Source organism: Medicago sativa, chromosome 1 (genome assembly GCF_051527215.1).
Source record: "Medicago sativa cultivar Bolivia chromosome 1, Bolivia_mono, whole genome shotgun sequence".
Lineage (NCBI taxonomy): Eukaryota > Viridiplantae > Streptophyta > Magnoliopsida > Fabales > Fabaceae > Medicago > Medicago sativa.
This window is the reverse complement of record NC_140749.1, coordinates 10941473-10966030: the sequence shown is the minus strand read 5'-3', so window position 1 is coordinate 10966030 and position 24558 is coordinate 10941473. Positions and strand designations below refer to the sequence as shown.

Below are 24558 nucleotides of genomic sequence, written 5' to 3'. Positions count from 1 at the left end.
GAGTTTTGGAAACTCCTATCCTGTTCTATTCTTAAAACAGATCATCGGCAGTTATCTGCCGAGGAAAACCTCGGCAATTAACTGCCGCCGGTTCCAAACAACTTCGGCAGTTAACTGCCGCCGGGGCTTTTCATCTTTTACATGTGTTTTTCAAATCTATCAAATGTGTGAACAACAATTTTCATACTACAATCTTATAACAAAGTTTAGGGAAATTGCTTTTGTGGCCCCCCAATGTCTCTTAGGTCTCCAAAAACAGTACCGTGGATAACTTCCGAAAGTTTTTTTTTAGTTTTAACACACTTGATAGATAACTTTTGAATGATACTATTTTAGCATAAAGAGATACTGAGGGTGGGGATGGGGGTGAGAAAAGCAGAACTTAAAGGTTAGTTTATTGGGCTTATTCACGCTCTTCCGGTCCAGGAAGCATCCCCTCTCCTTGCTATTTTACATTTTCTCTAAGTCACAATCGATTCTATGATAAAAAAAAAAAAAGGGGAAGAAAGTACAATTCTTATATTGTTGCTTTGAATTGTTCTTATATTGTTGCTTTGAATTGCTCAAATTTTTTTTTGATGCTTTTATATTTTTTCTTTAAATTGATTGATATGTAATGGAAAGTTCAAAAACTTTTAAGAAGAAATCTATTTTTTTTTACTGGTTTTGACATATTTGTATTTAAAAGCCAACCAACATATATTTGCTGTAAAATATTCACAACATAAGGGTGCCAGTGCCAGTAATATAAAAATTATTAGAAAACTTAAGCAAAACCATCACTAGGTAGGCCCATTCATCTTATATATTGTCCACACCTAAACCAAAACAATTACATTCGAAAACTTAAGCAAAAGAAATATTTAAACACGTTCATGTGAGCTTTGCTCTCAATTTATAGGGATACTGTATTATATATAGGGATACTATATTATATATAGATAAATTAGATTTCGAATTTCGATTCGCCACTTATTCATCGTAAGAGTGAATTTCTAGCCCTTAAACTACTTTTAAGAAAAAAACCTAAATATACTAGTAGTAATTTTTTTCGACATGTTATATTAATTTTTGTTTAAAGGACATATTATATTATTATTATTATTATCATCATCAAAATTTTGCATCTTAGTGTGAGTAAAATTTATGAGACATGCATGTTGGTTTGAATCTTGATTGAGAGATGCTCATATTTAGTGTGCGACAATATTTCGAATAGAAATACTAGGATTATCTTGGAGAAAATCAATGAAAAAAAATCCAATCATGTAAAATCATGCGCAACCATTGGGAAATATCCAAGTCTCACATCGGATAGATAAGACTCTTGATAAGAATTTATGATAGAGGAGACAATCCTGACCTTACAAGCCGGTTTTGTGAGGTTGTGTTAGGTCCAATCACGATTTCTAAGATGATATTAGAACTTGTAGAATTCAAGGGCCACCGACTACTCTTGATAATAGTTTATAATAGAGAAGGCAATCCTCACCTTACAAGTCGGTTTTGTAAGGATGAGTTAGGCCCCAAATTTCAACTCTCACATCTGATAGATAAGACTCTTATAAAAGTTTATGATAGAGGAGACAGTCCCCACCTTACAAGCCAGTTTTGTAAGGATGAATTACGCCTCAAAAGTTTTATCTATCCGATGTGAGACTTGAGTTTTTCCAATAGCAACATATCTTATTCAACAATACGTTGAGATGAGAGAAGACTTATATAATTTATGCCAAGATAAAATATTTGTTGATAAATACATTTTTTTTTTTGACAATTTTGTCCATAAATATTTATGCAGACTAATAATAATAAAAGTTATGTGTATAAAAAGTGAAAATATTTAAATTTTTAATATATTAATTACATAAATTTTCATAAAAAATTATCGTTTAAAAATCTTAAAATGTGCATGCATATTTTTTTGACCGCATGTATACAGAATTCTCTCTCAGCTTAGCAGTGTTAGGAAGTACTTAATTGGCATTTCGTTGGCTACAGAAAGGAGGTCACGAAAGGTAGCATTGAAAAGTCTCTCTCTTTTTTGCTGTAACAATATATTTCTCCTCCTCCTTCTCCATGTGTTGTTTGTGTCAGCTTGACACAAGCTGCTGTAAAAGCAACATACCACTGAGATCAAGTGGGGCCCAAAAACCTAAATTGTAGTGAATTCTCTTCTGCTACCATGATCATACATATATGTCTATGTAGCAATGTCCTTATTTGTATATTGAGAGGGACCCTTCATCTATTCTTATGTCATCCTCACCTCATCACTGCCCTAAACTTAATATAAACGATACTATAAGATAATTCCATTTTGCTCAGTTAGTTTATTGGACAAATATAGAGAATAAAACAAAATACACATGATACAAATTAATCAGAATTATAAAATTGTTTTATATGAGATATAAAAATGAAATGGGAAAAATATGAAGACTAGATAGTGTTGAAATTTTGTATGCATGTGAGGAGTTTGAATTCTGTTTGTTAGTGATCAAGTATATGGGATTTAATTTATCTAAAAAGTTCTGACCAATTAGATTCAACTCTTTAATGCTTATATACACTTTTAGTACTTATTTTAGTTTGTTCTATGTGGAACATTGGATTTTATGCGATCACTAATTAACAACATGCATGTTGGGGATCATTAGATTGAAATTGAATGGTGCAAATATATGGGACATTATAGTAGTAGTTTTATCTTTTTTGAGAGTGGGACATTATAGTTTTCAAACACTCCTTCTCAATGCAAATATGATATATTGGTCTTCTTTTGTTAGCACTGTTTATAATCCAATAAAACCTCAAATCCAATATGTTGTTCTTTGAGTTCATTTGTTTAAAATTCAGATTGGTTAGTCGGATTGAGCTGTGTTGAAAGTTTTTGCACATAGTATATATTAGTGGATAATATGTCTAATATTATAGGAAACATCTAATACAAACACCATATACATTTATCTCTATTTCACAAATTTATACAAAAATTAAATGACAATGTATTTGAAATCAAAATTTTGATGCTAAAAAAATTATTTATCTTCAAACATAAGAGACTTACGTTTTATATCCAAAAAGTTTAACCTATTAGACTCAACTCCTTCTATGTTTATAAACACTTTTACATGTCATAGTTTGTCCGATGTAAGAATTTAAAGTTTTTCAACAACTAAATCCTTAAAAAGGAATATATATGATAGATGGGTGATTGGGTAAAAGAGTTCAGAAATTAAGTGGTAAAGAGGGAAGAAGTTTAATCCCTACATCCAAAATGTTAGCATTTATGATTAGAAAAACTAAAAAACAAGCATACTTTCAAATAAAGAAAATATATCATCAAGTTGTTGGAATCAAATGATTTTTTTTTTTAGAGAATGAATCAAATGATTAACAAGCTTTAGAATGGGTGAATGAATATAATATATCTGAGTTGGAACTCTAACTCGACAATCCATGATCATACTTTATTTACTTCTCGTTCAAAACTCTGAATTGGTTGGACATCTTTCTTCTAAGAACCAGATATAGTTTTTATCTTTTCTGACCAAAAAAACCAACTAATTAAGTTAAACGAATATATACTTTATCGTAAGAAACATTAAATCTCACTAATTTTTTTCATTTACTTCCTTTAATTAGTGTGACAATTTCTCTTTCTTTTTTTTAAAGAGATACTCACTTGATATATTTTTTATTCACTTAACCAATTCATGGAATATATAATTTTTCTTTTGTATATTTTGATCATGATATTACTGAAAACTGAATTAACGAGTGAAATTTTAGAATTTTTTTTGTCAAAATGCTATACATAGTTAGGAATAATTTTTTTTTTGTTTTGAATAAGTTAACTTGTTGAAATTAGCATTAGGGAGAATCGAACCCGAGACCTTTGGGAGAAACACACTCCCAGGTCCTAGCTAATAATAATAATAATTGAAGTATTATTCAGTTTAATAATAATCACATTAGGATATGTGTGGTGTGGGAGCAAATAATGGCTATTCACCAAGGAGAGGGGTTGGGTTTGGATAATTGGTTTGACGACAACTTAGTGTGAGTTGTTGGTGATGGGTCTAAAATGTTCTTTTGGTTGGATTCGTGGGTGGAGGGGGAGTGACTGTGTGCGTGATAGGTTTAGGCGCCTGTTTGATATGTAGAAACTCAGTTGTTTTCAGTGTTGAGATGTGTTCGTTAGACTAGGGGGTTAGGGGAATGGCTTGGAAATCATGACGTCGTTTAATAGCTTGGGAGGAGCATATGCGGGAGTGTAATGCGCTTTTAAATAATATTTATTTATAGATTGATGTGGAAGATAGATGAAGTTGATGACTAGAGCCAGACAAAGGCTATACTGTCAGTGACGTCTACCATATGTTGACGGCAGTTGAGGCGATTGTTCAGGTTGTTAGTAATGATACTATTTGGAATAAATCAATTCCACTAAAAGTGTCTATTTTTGCTTGGTGGTTATACAAAATCAGATTCCAGCAAAAGATAACCCAGTTCGATGTGGCGTAATTCATTAAAATTCTAATATGTGTGTAAGTGGATTCAGAAAATGAAAAGTATTGATCATATGTTTGTGGGTTGCGACTTTTTGGGTACATTTTGGTATTGGTTAGGCAATGGATATATGTTTTCATTTAACAAACCCTTTAAATCTGACTGATCATCTTTTTCCACATTATTAATCTGAGAGGCTTCTCCACTGAAAAACGGTCCTCATTAAGGGTGTGTTTGGTTTAGGAGAGAAGTTGTGAAGAGAGAAATAGGCAAGAGAGAGTGTGAAAAGAGAGAAAGAAGTGAGAAATAGAGTAGATTTGATGTGTTGTTTGGTATAAGAGATAAATAAAAGAAATAGAGAAGAGAGAAGTATTGATTATTTACAAAAGTACCAAAATACCCTTGAATCTTGAAAAATTCTATTAAGAGTAATTTAATAATTAGTTTGATTAATCTAAACTATTTGTAATTTATTCTTTTATTTTATTTAAAATGATATTGAAATTAGTTATTTTAATTTAAATTTAAACAATTAAGTTTACTATATATATTTAAAAAAATCATGCATCAGGAGTGAATTATCACACTCCCACCGTCTACACCGATTCATCATCTAATTCCGATTCATCATCTAATTCCCTAATTATTCATTTTTTTAGGGGGCCCTAATCATTCATTATGTTCCCATCTCCACATATATATGTTTTATTTGATTAAAAAGCCTTTTTTTTTTTTACAGAATTTGATTTGATTAATAAAAACCTAATTATCTACATCCCATGTCTTATTTTTCTCCTATGATGATTCAAAATAGCAAGCCTAGTTGCCTTTGCGTTCAACATGTATTTTTTGTCACCGTTTCATGAATGCCTTCAGCTACAATGTTCAATTTTATTAGAACCATTCATAAACCATAATAAAATATAATATTTGGAAACAAGGGTGAAAATGGAACAACAAATAATAAGACACTTCTCTCCCATTTCATCGCTCCAGTGGAGAGAAAGTAAAAAGTAGTGGGTCCCATCATTTTGTAATCTCTCTTCCCTATTTCTCTCCATACCAAACAAGAGAAAAGTACAATCTCTTCTCAATTTCTCTCTTCTCTTCTTTCTTTCTCTTCAAACAAACAGACTGTAAAAGTGATTTGATCATCTTTTCATCCTTCGTGGCTTGATCCTTTTATGAGTTTGTATATTGTTTCTTAGTTGTAACGTTCATGTTGTATTTGGACTTGTGATGTGTCTCTATTTTCATAATTGATTTTGCGAACTCTATAAGTTTTATTCTTGTAGTTCTTGTGCTTTGTATAACAATTTGTTTGGTTATTGTATTTCATTTTGACTGGTTAAAGTAAACTTTCTTACATGAACAAGATATAGAAGTACATCGTACTATTAATCTGTAGTGTGCTAATATTTATACCAATCTATATAAACATTAAACACACCCTTGTTTTGTTTTTCCTCAATCTACTCCTACGTACGTATATATACGAACAATGGTACGTACGTGTCTAATGAAGACGAAGCAAATGCATATGTATGTAGACAATAATAAAAATGGTTAATGGTATGTGGCATGCATTCCGTTTCTGTCCTCACCATCAGTCTTCCATCTGATATGATCAGTCCCTATGCATGCCATACCATGACAATATATACTTTGCATAGATACGCTCTCTGTTTATACCACACTATCATACTCTTAACCTAGCGCGTGTTATCCACTGCGTTAAAATTATTACGTTGAACGGTTGAAGTATAGCGACGCGACCCAAATCGCGTGGAGAGTATGGAAGATAGTGACGTCATCTAAGCATGCAAAGGGTTAAGAAGCGAGTCTGTACAGTACAAAGAGAATAAGAATAGGATAACGCGTAGCGGCGTAAGCGTTGGCAAAAGAGAGAGAATAAAAAAAGGTCTTGGCACTAGTTAAGGAAAAAAAAAGGTAATATTTGCATTGAAAACATCATTCTTTATACTTTTTAAACTTTAACTATACAAGTTCTAAGATATTTATATTATATTTGGTTTCTTTAACCAATTTCCCGGGGCACTAGTTAACATTTTCCTAAAAAAAAACAAGGTTTACTAATTTGATGGTTAATTTTATTCGTAGATATTGAAATCAAAATCGTTTGATTACTTGATTTATAACGATTTGATAAAATTTATCTGTAATATTATGTTTGAATTCAAAAACAATAGAAAGTAAATGTGCACAAATAATTATGTTAAGGATGTCATAAACACTTTTAGACTTTTTTAGACTTGTCATTTCAATTTTAACTGATATATAAACATTTTTTAACTAAGTCTGTTGAAGGAATGGTTAACATTGTAAATATTCAATCTGCAACAAAAAAGAAATTTACTCCCCCGGTCTTAAATGTAAGAAATTTTTCACTTTTTAGATTCATTCAATAAATGATGTATGTGGTCTATATTATAAACCACATACATCATTTATTGAATGAATCTAAAAAGTGAAAAGTTTAATACATTTGAGACCGGAGGTAGTAAATGATACACCCTTCAGTCACTAATATAAACAAAAATCCACTTTTTAGATACATTCAATTAATGATGTATGTAGTCTTTATTGTATGTGACATACATTATTAATTGAATGTATCTAAAAAGTAGATTTTTGCTTATATTAATGACCGGAGGGTGTATCAATTTATTAAGAAAAACTTACAAACTAACTTGTTACTATAAATATTTAATGGGAAATGCTAACTTGTTCCCTTGAGGTTTAAGTTAAGAAATTAACATAGAAGTTTTTTTTCTAGGAAATTGTGCATTCAATGTCTTAAAAGTTTCAAAAGTTATATTTTCAATATAAAATTTATTTAATTCTATTTCAAGCTTTTTAACTTGTGCCCTAATTGTGCTCCTTAGGGCACAAGTTAGCATGACCCATATTTAATTTAAAAGATCGCACGATATATTTGACTTATTTATCATATCACATACATTTTGTAAAAAAATGGTTCTCATGTTAAAAGGATATGTTTGATTTGATGGTTATGATAGATAGAATATGTATATTTTATTTTTGTTGGTCGGGGTTCGAACCCCAGACCTTGCATATATTATGAATTGTCTTTATCAATTGAGCTAAACTCACAAGGACATATAAAATATATATACTCCCTCCGTTTCTAAATAGAAGCAAAATTGATTTTTTTAGATTCAGTCAATTAATGATGTATATGGTCTATAATCTGGACCACATATATCATTAATTGAATGAACCTAAAAAGTCAATTTTGCTTATATTTAGATACGGAGGGAGTATACTTGAACCATTTTTTTTTTTAACAAAATATACTAGAACCATTTGAAAGAGAGATTAATCGAATTTGGACAGTCAAACAAATGGGTTAGTATATTAGATTTTACACCAGTAATATTGTAAAAAGAAATCAAACAATTCTTAAAACAAATACATTGACTGTTTTAAGAATTGTTTAGGTATTATCAAGTCATTTTAAGACAATTCTTAAAACAAATACATTTTAAATCATTTTAAAATACTGGAGTAATATTTTAAAATGATTTGATAATACCTAAATAATATTCTTTATTTTTTTTTGAAAGGAATAATGCTCTTAATAGCAATTATTATTTTAAATGTTTTGAACTGTATTATATCTGGAGATACATATAATATGGTGCAAAAAATGCTACTTGCAATCTGCCCCCCAAGGACCTCTCTCTATCTTTTCACTGTGAAATGCAAAGAATTGGTCAGTGGAGAGTCAGTAGTGATAGTAATCAGGAGGAGAGAGTGTGTGCATGACGTAACAAGTATATTACTGGAAACCGTGCTTCCTTGGAAGCGTGTAATGAGGTTCTGAGAAATTAAATTGGCTCATTATACAATATACTCCCTCCGTCTCAATTTATTTGACCCCTTGGCTCTTTTCACACAGATTAAGAAAAATGTATAAATAAAGGGGAAAGTAGAATATATTGTATTGGAAATGATAAAAGTAGTATTATTTAGTGTTATATTGTATTGGGAATGATGAAAGTTGTATTGAAAATTGAAATGGGTCAGTTATTTTGGGACACTTTTTTTTAGAAAATGGGTCAGTTATTCCAGGACGGAGGGAGTACAATATTTATGATTTAACTATCTTTGGATTTTTCTCCACCTTCTTGTATACGAAAACTTCACGGTCAGAGTCCACGAAGGGGACCCCTAGACTTGTAGTAATAGTAGAATCTTTTATATCCAATATATATGGCGGCAGATGATACAAAAAAAGATTTTATAATTCATCAATACAAATAACAAGATTTTGTAAATAAAGCAAAATAAGAACAAGGAAGTATTTCCCATGTATAATTTCATATTCGTGAATGGGGTACGAAGAGGGAGCAACGAAAGTTGTTCAATGGGGTTTTGAATTGAAAGACAAGAATTGCGTGACTGCATATAATCTACAAATGTGGTGATTGATTAGAGAAAAGAAGATTTGTGACACACCAAGATTTAGTCCAGTGAAAAATTATTTTTTAACAAGGTAAATTAGTCAATCGAAATTAACTCAAGGAGTGGAACTTGAGATGGACGGATTTTAAGGTCTTAAGACAACATCATCAAACTAACATATTTAGTGTGAAAAATTGTTTTTTAAGAAGGTAAATTAGTTACTCATGTTGAGATGGACGGACTTTAAAGTCTTAAGACAATATCATTAAACTAACATAAATGAGTTTAGTTTAAAGAAATATGTTTTTAAGAACTTGACGAATTAATGTTCAAATATTAGTTATAAGAGGTATTTGTATATGGTGTCCAATGCATTGTATAGAATTGATTATTTAAGTGGATGAAATCAATAGGAAGAAAAAAAATGTATAACACACAAATTACAAAAAAAAAAAAAAGATTATATACATAATTGTGACACACAATTTATATAAGTGGAATTATAAAATTAAGAACTAATAATTTTTTATACAAAATTGTAATATGATAAAATAATGTGCCGTCTCCGTCACAAAATAAGTGACCTTATTGACTGTTGCACACACATGCTAATGCACATCTTTGATTTTTAATATATTTAATTATGTATTAGAAAAAATTATAAAAATTATATATTTTAAAAATGTATATCGAGACAAATCCAACAAATTTTATATACTGCTATTTGTCTTTATATAATATTAGAAAAATATGATCAAAATCTATTAGATAAATAGTGCACATAATCAAACAATGTCTCTTATTTTAAGACGAATGAAGTATCTATATACATTTAAAACTAATGTCTCCCGTTAAGGAACTACATATGTCAATTTTGTCAAAAAAGTCTTATATTTAAATTTAGTATAAAAATTATTATTTTCAATGTAAAATTTTTACTTTTAAGTTTTTAACATTCTTTAAAAATAATTTTCTTAACATGGATCTTTTTTTTTTTGGTACATCTAATTAACATGGATCTTTATAACACAAAGGTCCAATTGCTTTATTTTTGTAGAAAAGAATGGATAAAATTTCATCATTAAGAAATCATCTTCGTTTATGCATGATGTAGGTGAGGAAACCTAGGTATTAGTCATAGGAATTTTATTGCCATAAAAATAACGTATAGAAAGAGGTGATAGATTGAATTGAAGGAGAAGCAGATACGTCAATCGGGGACCTGAGATGTTCGTACAAACGTTGATGTAGTATAAAAGAGTGGTCAGAGGGCCATCATTGTCTCAATTATCAGCGTGGGTGAGAGAGAAGAAGAAGCAGAAAGAGTACATGCCTCGTACGTACATCATAAACATACATATAAAATGTACCTTGTTAGCTTGGAACGCCCTAACACACAAATCATGTTTCAATTTGTACCACATGCAATGCAATGGCATGTTTATAGATTTTTTTTTTTTTTTTGAGTAAGACATGTTTATAGATTTAGTGTGTGTTTGGTTCAGCTTTGAATATAATTGATTCTGACAGAATTGATTATGATAGAATTGATTCTGACAGAATTGATTCTGAGAGAATTGATTTATGTTTGGATACAATTATGTAGAATTGATTAAACAAACAGAATGTTGTTTGGATGATTTTGATCAAAATTGCTTTTGAATGTATAATTACTAAAATAGACATAGCTAAAGGAGAATTGATAAAGAAGGAGAATTGATAAAGAAGGAGAATTGATAAAGGAAAATAATAGATTGTAATAATAAAATATAAAATTTATTGGAGAATTGATTCTAGAAAAGCTAGAAGCTAGGATTTGTAGCTTCATGGAGAATTGCTTTTGGAGGATAAAAGCAATTCTGAAAAGCCAAACCAAACATGTTGGAATATTGTAGAATTGCTTTTGGAACTGTATAGAATTGCTTTTGGCTTTGCAAAAGCCAATCCAAACGGACCCTTAATATATTATGGTTAGAATTATACTAATGCATGAACTAATTAGGCATAGTCAACGAGCCTAGCGAGTCCTGGCTTATAACCATCGACGAATCCTAAAATTTTAATAAGTGGGGTCAAGTTATATCATAAAAATTTATATAAAAATTTATAAACGCGTAAGCGTGCGAAAATTATACAAGTTATATTTATAATTGTCCTAAAATGTTGATTTTCTAAAAAATATTTGTCCATTTTTAGCAGAGCATAAAAAATATAACCATAATTAATTATTTTTTCACTACCAACGTAACGTTAGTCACAACCTTTTTCAACAAATATAAAAATAGTTTATATTATAATAGTAGTTGTATGGTCTTGCCAACGATATGCTATGAGATAATTAGTTAAAGATTTCATAAAAGAAAATTATAACAAATTTTTATAAAAAAAACTACTTCTTTTGATTTATTAACTAGTGCTCTTAGAACACTCATTAGGACCCTTCTTAATTTTGTAATTTCTAATGTAATAAATAGACTATGTGAAGATAATAATACTATATAAAGAGGGGTCAAACTAGATATATATATATATATATAATTTTGGGTTAAAAATACAATACACATGTGGAGGCAAGTGGGGTCGCTTGACCCCATTGCCCCCACACTAGATCCGTGCCTGCTTATAACTTGTGTCATTTCATTGACTATAAATAAGTTAAAGTATAGTATAAGAGACTTGACCTATATTCTCGAAGTTTTAAAGTTGGGTCATGCTAACTTGTGTCCTTAGGGTACATGTTATGGATTTTATAAATGAAAATACGGTATTTCACTTCTTGTAGTCATGAAACATTGACGTATTGTTGTTTGGGACGCTCCATTGGTCAAGTGGTGTTAGAGCCATATGTGAGAAACCCACACACACTTGAAAGAGAGATTGTTGAGTTTAGTGTGCATGGTTAATCTCATATCGACTATAAATTGATTAAATGTCGAATGTATAAAAGATGTGACTCATATTTTCAATACCTTAAGATTTTGGATGAAGATATGATGATATATTTTTTGAAAAGTCTGTCATCAAGTAATAATAAACTTAATTTAAAAGTATAATTGGTGGGACTTTGCATAAAAGTTGGTTTGTAAATTAGATTAAATAAACTTAATTCATAATGATGAGAAATTGTTTGAATCCCCTCTACGTTTGATAATTCGATATCCTAAGCAATAACAATAGATCAATTTCTTGATTCAATGTCCGGTTTATTTGATATAGAATTTTAATGTCTTAGGTGAAACTCATGTTATCAAAAGAGTTATTGAGTGTTAAACTATTAGCCACATTAATTGGTTTTCTATGTATAGATAAATTAAATAGAGAACACCATACTTATTTCCTGTTACAAAACCTATTGTTGATGACGAATTTATATATATATATATATATATATATATATATATATATATATATATATATATATATATATATATATATATATATATATGAGTCAGGATCCGTTGATACCAGGTGTCAACGGATTCGTTGACACCAAATCTAAGCCCTCTATTTTTTTTAATCAAGGGCTATTAATAGTTCTCCAAATAAGCTCCGTGCGTAGCTATTTTACTAGCCACACTGGATTTTTTTTAACAAATTTACTAAAACTCCATTAGAAAAGCTTTGTTTTCTTTCCACTAGATCCAGTCGTGAATAAATTAAAGGTATGGGAATTCGTTCTCAATCTCCAATCTTCACTCCCCTTTGTTAATTACTTTTATGGATAGCAAATCCTAACAAAAAATGTATGCAGAGTTTAATTTATGAAATCGAAACAAAAACGAAATTAAAGGTGTGGGAATTGAGTTTATGAATAAATTAGAAATATTAGATAGTGAATCATGAATCATGGTTGGTATTTCAGTTTATTTACACAGTATCAATCGTAACAAATATTAGATAGTGAATCATGAATCATGGTTGTTGTGAATTTCTTCTATTGAGTATATGAATAAATTAAAGGCGTGGGAATTGAGTTTATGAATAAATTAGAAACAATAGATAGTGAATCATGAATCATGGTTGTTGTTAATTTCTGATACTGAAAACGAAATATGACATAAAAATGGCAGAGAAAGCAATAGATAATTGGGACGGTAATCACATGAGAGTGGTCACATGGTATTTTTAAATGAATAAACAAAAGCCTTTGGATCAAAAGAAATCAACGATTAATATTTGGTGTCAACGAATTCGTTGACACCTGGTGTCAACGGATCCTGACTCATATATATATATATATATATATATATATATATATATATATATATATATATATATATGGGTTATGATAAAAGACACCTATGAAGGTGTCTTTTATCAAGTTACTCTATGAGCATTTGCGAAAAGACACCAACTTACTTTTAGGAAGGTGTCTTTTATCAAAGTTATAACTAAAAAGTGAAAATCACACCTTAAGGTGTGACTTGATAAAAGACACCACCAAAGGATGGCTTGTAACATAACCCTATATATATATATATATATATATATATATATATATATATATATATATATATATATATATATATATATATATATATATAGGGGTTTACTAGTATACATGTACTAGTTTTTATTAAGGTGTGTTTTAGCAAAGATATAACTAAAAAGTTGTTAAATACACCTTAAGGTGAATGTTGCTAAAACACACCTTCTAAAAAAATAAGTGGGTGTATGTTAGCAACTCCTATAGACATTTGCTACGATACACCCACTTATTTTTTAGAAGGTGTGTTTTAGCAAGTTATAACTAAAAAGTAGAGCTTGCTAAAACACTCCCACATAAAAACTAGTGAGTGTGTTCTAGCAAATCTCATATATATATATATATATATATATATATATATATATATATATATATATATATCCTACCAAGTCTCCAAACCCTATTCCCTACTCTAATACTCAATTTGTCTATTTTACCCTTATTTTTACAACATACTTCCAATTTTATCCCTAAGCCCTACTTTTTCCGCTCCTTTTACGAGGAAAAAAATCCTACCAGGGATCAAATCAGGTACCACATGCTTCCAATTCACAACTCTTACCACCAAGGCATTGATGTTTTTAATGACATATGATTGCTTTAATGTTATCTATTCAACAAAAATCTTGGGTCCTGTTTCTTTCAATCTCACAATCCCTAAATTATTTCTCACCATCATGCAATTAAACCTAATAACCATAACCCCACCCTTTTTGGCGGACCTAAGTAATCTTTACAAAAAAAAAAGGTCAGCAAGGAATTAAATTAGGTAGCACACATGAAAAGTTTTTTTTTTGAAGTCACTAATGCCATTGCAATTCCCTTTTTATTTTTTTTTATTTTTTTTATAGCAGTTCTTTTTCATTATTATTTTTCTTTCAATTACCACATAACAATTCCTTTTCGTTATTATTTTTTCTTTCAATTACCACATAGCAGTTTCTTTTCAGACTAAGTCTCCAAACCCTATTCCCTAACCCTAATACTTAATTTGTCTATTTAACCCTTATTTTTATAATCTAATTCCAATTTTGTTCTCTCATTCACAATAAAATCATATTGAGCTCATCATGTCCATAAGGCAGAGAATGAAAACAAATGTTTCAATAATGGAGAGAAATAACACTGAATTGATTAAATGGATATATTTAATTGCTTAAGAATGAAACAAGAGTACAGTAGAAACTCTATAAATTAATAATATCAGGACCAGAGAAATTTATTAATTTAGAGAGTTATTAATTTATCGATAAATTAATAATTATTAATTTAAATAGTTTTTAAGTAATTATACTGTATATACCAAACAAAAAGGCAAATTAGTCTATGCCTCTTAGAATTACGTTGCAGCGAACCTTTGGACTCAACGTAAATTAGTAACCACTGTGTTCATATGCATTGAAAATCAATAATGACTTTTGAACTTTAAAGGAAAACAGACAACTATTGAATCATATTTCAATAGAGTGTAATATATTTTTTTTCAGTTTCTATGAATTATTAATTTATGATTTTCTTGGGACCGAAAATTATAAAGGGATCTCCCGAAAAATTATTATCTTTTTATTTTATCGAGTTTTTCAATTTTTTACATTGGCCCAAGTTGGGACCGGACAAATTTATTATTTTAGAGAGTTTATTAATTTACCAAGTATTAATTTAAAGAGTTTCTACTTAAAAACAAAACATTCTACTTCAATTTGTAGTTTCAGTTGGCAAAACATTCTCAACTTTAATTGTTTTTAATTATATATACTAGTCCATATATTCAATTATATTTGAGTATACCATTTTTAATGTGGATTTTACGTGGGCTACTAAGGTACAATTAATCAAGGAAAAAAATATCTATAAAAGTCCGGGATGTTAATTGCGCCTCCTTGAAAAAAATAAAGATTGTGATGTCAAAGTGCACACCTTCAATGTACAGTGACGCTACCGTATTAATCTTCAGTATTACTTATTCTCAAATATCTATAAACTCAAAAAAATGCGGTGACATGACCATTCTCCATTCAATTTTCCGTCGACATTAGTATAAGGTATGTGAGTTTGAAACCTATTCTTAAATATTTATTTATCGTAACATATATTAGCACATAAGACTCGTGCTTCGCATGGGTTGGCGGTATAGTTATAACATAAAATCAATTCATAGTTGACTAGACAATGAAAACCATGAAGCACAAAGTATATTTAATAATCCGCTAAAAAGGTATAATGAATAAACGTAGTTCAAATTGCAATACTAGAGGACTCATAGATTACATGGTTCAAACAATACCATATAGATTCATCATTCAATCATAATCTAATCAATTTAGCAACTCACAATGATAAACAACATAATCAAAGGACTAAAAAATTTATATATGCAAATATAGCGACAAAGGTCTTCAATCTTGTGAGGGTTGAAGACTGTCACTTTAAAGGTCATTGAGATCACATTATATGCCTCTGGATCACATTATAAGCCTTAGGAGAAATAACACTATTTTCTTGTGGTATACTCTTAGTTTTAAAAGAAAAGTTAAAACATAAAGAAAATTGTCATAAAAAACAATAAATTATTTTCCTTTTCAGTTACGATAATTAATAAATGGCCATGACTTCAATTTCCTTAAGAGGTTACTTTTACTCTTTCACACGTTTTCCCAAAGTAATGGATCTGTTTTAAATTTTGAGTAATAAACCTGCCATTGAATTTTTTTATGCTACATTGAAGGAAAGCTGCAATCACAGTGAGTTGAACATGAAAATGGCTGCATACAGAAGCTCCTGGTCTCTGTCCATGCATCGTCATGTTTATGTGAAAATCAGATGTTATGCACGTGCATTAATCTCAAAATTCCACAAATAAGATATCGTTTCTTTGGAAATGTTTGACAAAAAGAGATCTTCTTTTTTCCATAAAGGAAAAAATGTAAATAAAGACATGTTTTTCTTTCTTTCTTGGAGCAATTATAAAGACATGTTTGGTGTCGGAAATATTGTGTTTTATTTTTAATATTATGAAAATATTTATGGTAAATTCTTAGGTACTTTAGAGTTTGGTTGGATAGCTGTATTCTATAGGTAAAATTTGTTTAATATTTAAATTTATTTAAAAATAAATTATACTAAAATATGACATGAACATTGAATGATTGGATGAGGTACACAACCAAATATTATTTCATTTTATTTTTTTGGTTTTGAACATGTTCTATATATTAAATTTAAAAATAAAAATGTAAGATGAAAATAAAAAACATATGGCCAGACTTTCGATTTCTGATTGTTGTTGCTTCATGAAAAAACATAGTAAATGGCAAGAAACAAAAAGTCAAACCCTTAAATGGAAGTTCAATTAGTCTAACTCATGCAAAAAGTTTGTTGAAAGTATACATTGGATCAACATGTTATATATATATATATATATATATATATATATATATATATATATATATATATATATATATATAGTAAAAAAGAATTATATTTATATTGATATTTTTGGGTTAAATATGTTTTTTGTCCCTATAAATATATCAACTTTTCGTTTTAATCGCTCTAAAATTTTCCTTCAACTTTTAGTCCCTATAAATTTTCAATCACTACATTTCGTCCCTGTTTTAAAGTTAATTTTAGTATTTTTTTTTTAATGAAATTGTGCAGAATATTGTAAAAATCATTCCAAAAAAAAAAGAATTTTTTAACAAAACATAAATTAAATATGAATTTTAACTGTTAAAAATATAAAAATGCATATTTAATTCACGTTTTGTTAAAAAATTCTATTTTTTTTGGGAGAGATTCTTATAATGTTATAATATTTTATGCAAAATTTTAATAAAAAATATGAATTTTACATATAAGTTTACTTTAAAAATGGGACCAATAGTAAGGATGGAAAAGTTTTGAGGGACTAAAAGTTGAAGAATTTTTTTAGAGGGACTAAAATAAAAAGTTGACGGACCAGGATTTGCTGCTGTAAGCAAACAACACAGTTTCACACAGTTGTTAATTTTAGCCATTGGATGTCAATGGGATGGTAGAGATTATAACTTGTCAAATCAATATTTTATGGCATAAGTTGATCCAATAGTATAGATAAAAAAACTGTGGTATTTTTTACAGCATCAACTTTAAAAAAGTTAAATTCATAAACGTTTTGAGTTTAATATAATTGCCACAAACTTTTTGAGGTAATTATATTTCAACTTATAGACAACGATTGACCAGTTTTTCTACCTCTAAATGAAACATTGCTACCATAGAGAAATACTTAGTTGGACATAACTCAAAATCAAAAAGATTTGGGTGCACATACATAAATAATAGAACTTAAAAGAGAATAATTTAGTCACAATATCACATTTGTTTTAAATTTTATCATTCATGTATGATGGATAAATCTTTTTCTTTTCCACCCTAAATCCCACCCGTCCTACCTTTCGGTAAATATATATATAAATTATTCTTTTTTAGATGTTAATTAAATATTTTAGGGTTATTGTTAAGAAAACAAAAAATAATATATTTGCATTGGATTCAACTATATTTCAACTTTAAAAAAGTTAAATTCATCACTTTTGACCATTTTCCAATGCAATATTACTGTTTGTATCCTCTTAACCAATGCCCTAAGGGCACTCTTAGTGTTTCCTATATTTTTAAGGGAAATGTTAACAAGTGTCCTTAGGGCATTTGTTAAGAAGTTTAAAAAAGAAATTTTATCTCGGGAATAATTTATTCAACACATTGAAAGTTTAAAAAGTAATTTTATCTACATAAAACTTGGAAATTATTTCTATATTAACAAGACCCTATTTTTAATAACTAATAATGTAGTTTATTCCATCCGGTCGCATTTATAAGCAAAACACAATTTTTTAGGTTCATTGAATGACTAATGTATTTGGTCTATAAATACATTAGTCATTCAATTGAACCTAAACAGTTGTGTTTTGGTCTATAAATACATTAGTTATTTAATGTATTTGGTCTATAAATATATTAGTCATTCAATGAACCTAAAAGTTGTTTACTTATAAATGTGATCGGAGGAAGTATAGAACACAATCCAATAATTAAGCACTCCTTAACCAATTATTATTAATAGTATTCCTTGACATGACTCTTACAATTACTTTACTCCAATATCTATTCTAACAGTCTTGTAGTATGAGTACGGATAGTAACGTGAAAAGTTTTCAATTCCAGATTTCCAGGTGGATTGCTGTTAGTTAAAATGCTTGCTGTGAGTACTCTACTCCTACTTCTCAGTTGATTATAGAAAGAAAAAAAAAATATATATATACATATATTATGTAAAAATTACTACCTCCGTCCCGGAATAACTGACCATTTTCTAAAAAAAAGTGTCCCAAAATAACTGACCCATTTCAATTTTCAATACAACTTTCATCATTCCCAATACAATATAACACTAAATAATACTACTTTTATCATTCCCAATACAATATATTCCACTTTCTGCTTTATTAATACTCCCTCTGTCCCTTAATGTAACCACCCATTTGATTTTATTTTTGTCCCTAAATGTAACCCCCTTTTCAAATTACTAGATGCATTTATTACTTTTTTCCTAAACATACCCCTAATTAATACTATTAACTTGTCTTCAAATATGAATAGTCAAATTTAATACACATACAAACAAAAGACAATTTGGTAATATTAATACACAAAACAGACACATTAATTACACTGACAACTTTTCTTAAGAAATGTGAAAAATGCAAAGGGGGGTTACATTAAGGGACGGAGGGAGTACATTTTTCTTAATATGTGTGAAAAACAAAATTGTGTCAATTAAATTAGGACAGAGGTAGTATGTACTAGTAGGGATGAGATTCCCTGCTGTAAAAAAGCACGCTGTTTACCGCTGTTTTGCATCTCAGCCGTTGATAATAAATCATGCACTCTAAATTAACTCAGTTGTCAAATCATTCCAAATCATCTTAACCACACAATTCAGATCGGACGGCCATGTGCTGTTACAGCACCCTGCTGTAACTATATTTACAGCATGGAATCCAATCCTGTACTAGTACTACGTAAACTCCCACATCTTGCTTTTCAGTTTTCACTTTATTTGTTTGTTTATTTTAATTTTACTTTTTGAGTAGTATCCTATACTTTTTGTTTAAGAACTGAAGTGCCATTCCATTTATGAAACTGTTTTGTACAAAAAGCTAACACTTGAGTAGTTAAAAAAGTGTATGCTCCTAAATACAAAATTGTACATACACAGAAAACCAAGAAAAATAAAGTGAACAAAATAAAAAACAATAAAAAAAAAACTAGCTAATACAATTCCCAAATGACCCCAACTCTATATTCTTCTCTCATATCTTGACAAATTAAAAAACTTGGTACACCTTATTACTAACACTAAGAGGTGGTATCATAGGTTTATGAATTATTGAGTAGTATGATATGTGAATCACAACAACTCTTGTTCTTTAATGCTTTCCATTGATTAGTAATATCTTCAGCTATTTTGATGGCATCAAAGTATGTTCCATGTAGACCTCTTCTTGTGAAACCCACTGTATACAATCCTTGCTCACCTTTCCAACCATGAGGAAAGGGTGTTTTTGGCATTCCATCTTTAGTGAAAAAATCATTACCCTGAATCAATAAAAAAAAAAATATTTAAAATAAGCCATGTAAAAGAAGAGAAAAACAAAAGTTGAATTAAATAATTAGTTTGATGCAAAAAGAATTGACCAAAAGTTTAGTACTGTTTTATGACAAAAAGAATAGTACTTTTTAAAAGGGTCTTTCACAAGTTGCTTGCAAGATAGATATTTCATCAGATTATTACACATCATAGAACGTCACAATGAAATGAATGCAGAGTTATTATATATTAAAATGAAAAAAAAAAAAAAAAAGAAGCTGAACACATGTTTTTTTATTTTTTATATATAATATTTTAATGAGTGAAAAAATTATTTAAATATTAAAAAAAGTGGTAGAGAACCAAGAAACTGATTTTATTCTTTGATCGTTTTGCATGAAGAAAAGAAGACATTTGTATGTTTCTGCTCCCTGCATGTGTCCCAAGCCTAGATAGTGATAGGTCATAAGTGTTTCAATAATAAGATAAAGCTAAAAACGTAACATAACAGATCAATTTTTAACCTTGAGCCAAGTAGGCACATTGCTCTTGTACCCTGTTGCTAAGATTATTGCATCAAATTCCTTTTCTTGTCCATCCAAAAATTTTGCACCATTTCTTGTTATCTCTTTCACACCTTCCATCACCTACAATATTAATCAATCCCAATTAATCCTAGCCTAAAAAAATATACATATCAAATTTAAATTCAAACCTAATAAATTTATTAATATAAAAAATAGTAACATACCTTAATGTTACCGGATTTAATTTGTGCTATTTGACCAACATCAAGTACAGGAGTTTTTCCTGTTGCAAGTTTGAGTTCTATTGGACCAGTTTTAGGCCTCTTGATACCATAGTGATTGGTGTTTCCCAAGAAGAAGCTTGAAAATAACAAGAGAAATTTGTCTACTAATTTTAATGGAAGCCATTTATATAATCCCATAGCTATTCCATATGTTGAGAAACCAAACATATCTCTTGGAAGAATATGTACCTTAAATCATATAAAATATTGCACCAAAGTTAGCCAAAAAGAACAAACTCACAAGTTTGATTATTAAAATTACCCAAATGGGAAAAAATAACATATACATGACCTCATTTTAAGTACTAAACAATTATATATCTATCATGATCTATGATTACATATTAAACAATTACCTTTATGAGTGACCTTATTAAAAGTATTAATATAATATAAAAAAAGTTTCACAACATAAAATTGTACTACTCCCTCTGTTCCTTTTTAATTGTCATTTTGCAGAATTTTTTTGTTTCTAATTAACTGTCACTTTCAAAATTCAATACAACATTAAATGTTGTTTTGCCTTTATTACCCTTGATTATTTATTGCAGAGAGAAATATATGAAAAGAAATATTAAATGATGAAGGTTATTATAGAAGAAAGATAAATTGTTGTATCAAAAGTAGTAAAATGTAATTGCTGTCTTAGTTTGTGTAAAAAAACCCAAAAGTGACCATTAAAAAGGAACGGAGGAAGTACAAACTTAGCTAGAACTTTGAAATGACGGTGAATTTAGCAAAATCACGACAAAAAAATGATGGTTTTTGACAAAATTGCGGTCATAGGTCTAATCTTATCAAACTCACCATGAATCGAAACATGTATTAAATTTTTTGATATTTTAACTCAAAAGATTTGTGCATGTCACATCGATTAAAGATGCATCTCGGCCACATTAAACCGCATTTTTTTTTTATAATATCAAAGATTGTGACGCAATTGAAATTCGAAAGAAAAAAGGGAACTTACTGAGTTTCGTGCAACCAAATGAGGCATAGCATTGTGTCTACAAAGATCCAAACTAACTTCCATTCCAGAATTCCCACATCCAATGACCAAAACCTTTTTATTTTTGTACTCAGAACCAGATTTATAATCACTTGTATGAGCAACAGGACCTTGAAAATGTTCCATACCATGAATTGTTGGAAAAACAGGTTCAGCATTTTCACCAGTAGCAACAATAAGCCAAGGTGAAAAATACTGAAAATCAGCTTCTTTAGTTCTAACCATCCAAATTTGAGAACTTGAATCAAACTCAGCACTAAGAACAGTTTGATTAAACCTAGGATGAATATCAAAGTGATCAGCATAGGATTCCATGTAGGAAATGAACTGATGTTTTGTAGGATACTTAGGAAATGTTTGAGGAAAACTCATCATAGGTAGTTCACAAAAATGTTTAGGTAAATGAAGTTTTAAACGGTCATAGGTTCTATTTTGCCATAGTGAAGCTATGCAATCACTTCTCTCAAGAATGAGACTTGGTACTCCTTGTTCTGATAAACAAGCAGCTACTGCTATACCTGAAGGACCAGCACCTACTATGATAGGTCCATGAATCCATACACACTTTGCTTTTTCTTTGAAAGGATCCATGTAAGAAAACTTGAGTTTAGTGTAGTGTACTAGTGTTTTTTTTCTTTCACTTTTATAGTGTTATGTGTGTGAATGATGATAAAGTGGGAATTTAAAGAGTTACGAAGGAGTTTAAAGGTGAAGTGAAAAAAGGGTCAAAGAAAGAGTTCAGAGATTGGTTAAAAGGTTGAACCTTTTAAATGAAGGCGTGAAGGTTAAGGAAAGGATTTGATTCTGTTTCTCTCAAGGCAATTTCTTTCTTAAACAGAAGACGGGGTGAGTGAGAAGAAATGGTGAACATTTATAGAGATGTGTTATTGTGTATTTATGATGATGATGATGTGTATATGATGTGTATATGTGTACTATTGTGCTTAAGGTTTTAAATAACGGTTGCGGCCTTGGTCGAGGTCGTGTTAAGGTTGTCGTGATTTCGGCTATTATTTATTATATCATATAGTGTATAATAACTTAAATTGAACTATTATTTTATATATTATAAGATGGTTAAAATAAATATAATAATTACAACATTACAATACTATACAACATGAAAATAGACGATGAAAGGAATATGAGATACTGTTGACTCATCACAATCTCTCATTATCTATTTTTCCTTATGAACGGTGTTGTGTTTTTCGTTTCAGTAATGGTGTGTCGCATTCGTAACGGAGTTTTACGGTTGTATCGGTTGTTTGTCACAATCATAACGGACGTTTCGGTGTGATTTTTCATCTCACCCTGAAAACAAGTAAAAACGGTATCGGTGGTCACCTATACCTTTTTGTCGCGGTCGCTTTCGCAGTAACGGACCCGTATTTAAAACCTTACTCTCTCATTTTCAAAAGGTTACGCTAATAAGTGCCCTAAAAATAATAGGTTGATATTGAAATCAACAATTTTTTACCTCTTAAAAGTTGAATTCACAACTTTTACCATTTCCCGATACATGTTTTCTACTATTTTAATTCTCTTAACCAATATCCCAAAGGCATTCTTTAGCATTTATCTTTTCAAAATAATAGCGACTTACTCCGTCCGGCCACTATTATCAGTAAAAATCAACTTTTTAGATTCATTCAATAAATGATATATTTGGTCTATATTATTGATCAAATACATCATTTATTCAATGAACCTAAAAAGTTAATTTTTGCTTATAATAGTGACCGGAAGGAGTAACATTTTGAGTTCAATATGTTTTTTCCCCTATAAATATATCAATTTTTTGTTTTAGTCATTTAAAAATTTCTTTCGACTTTTAGTCCCTATAAAATTTTCAATCACCACTTTTGGTCCATACTTTTAAGTTAACTCATGTATTTTTTTTAGGCTTAATTGCAGTTTTAGCCCCCCAACTTTCCCAAAGTTGCGATTTTGGCCCCCTAAGTTTTGCACATGTGGCAGTTTTTGCCCCAAAGCCAATTTTGACTTGGTCTACGTTGACATGGCACCCTAAGTGAGGTGCCACATGATATTTTTTTTATTTTTTTTTGCCTTGGGGGGGCCAAAACTGCTATAGTTGCAAAACTTAGGGGGCGGTTTTGTAGTTTTTTTCTTAGGGGGCCAAAATCGCAACTTCGTGAAAGTTAGAGGGCCAAAACTGCAATTAAGCCTTTTTTTTAATAAAATTATGCAGAAATGTGTAAAATATTGTGAAAATCTCCCAAAAAAATTAGAATTTTTAACAAAACATGAATTAAATATGATTTTTTAACGGCTAATAGTATAAAAATTCATGTTTTGTTAAAAAATTCTATTTTTTTCGGAGAATTTCTTATAATATTATATATTTTTCTGAAATTTTTTACTCAAAAATATGAATTTTACATATGAGTTTACTTAAAAGGAGGGACCAAAAGTGAAAATGGAAAACTTTTGGGAAACTAAAAATAAAAAAATAAAAAATAGAGGGACAAAAACGAAAAGTTGTATATTTATAAGGACTAAAAACATATTTAACCTAAAATTTATGTACGATTTTAAAAAAAATAATTAATTGTGTTTATTTTAATTGTAAAATTAATATAATTTATTATAATACTTTTTTAGGGATTAAAATACTTTAATAAATTGTAGTTAGT

General features: G+C 29.3%; 1 protein-coding gene across 1 annotated transcript; it reads right to left on the bottom strand.

Annotated features, from left to right (window-relative positions):
* Positions 1-19594: 19594 nt before the first annotated feature.
* On the bottom strand, positions 19595-22769 carry LOC146952593 (putative indole-3-pyruvate monooxygenase YUCCA4). The gene is made up of 4 exons (XM_085703564.1): positions 21863-22769; positions 20833-21081; positions 20606-20728; positions 19595-20089 (listed from the first exon to the last, which is right to left on the bottom strand). The coding sequence occupies exons 1-4, from the start codon at positions 22490-22492 to the stop codon at positions 19871-19873; spliced, it is 1221 nt and encodes a 406-aa protein (XP_085559690.1). The 5' UTR covers positions 22493-22769; the 3' UTR covers positions 19595-19870.
* Between the last annotated feature and the right edge of the window lie 1789 nt (positions 22770-24558).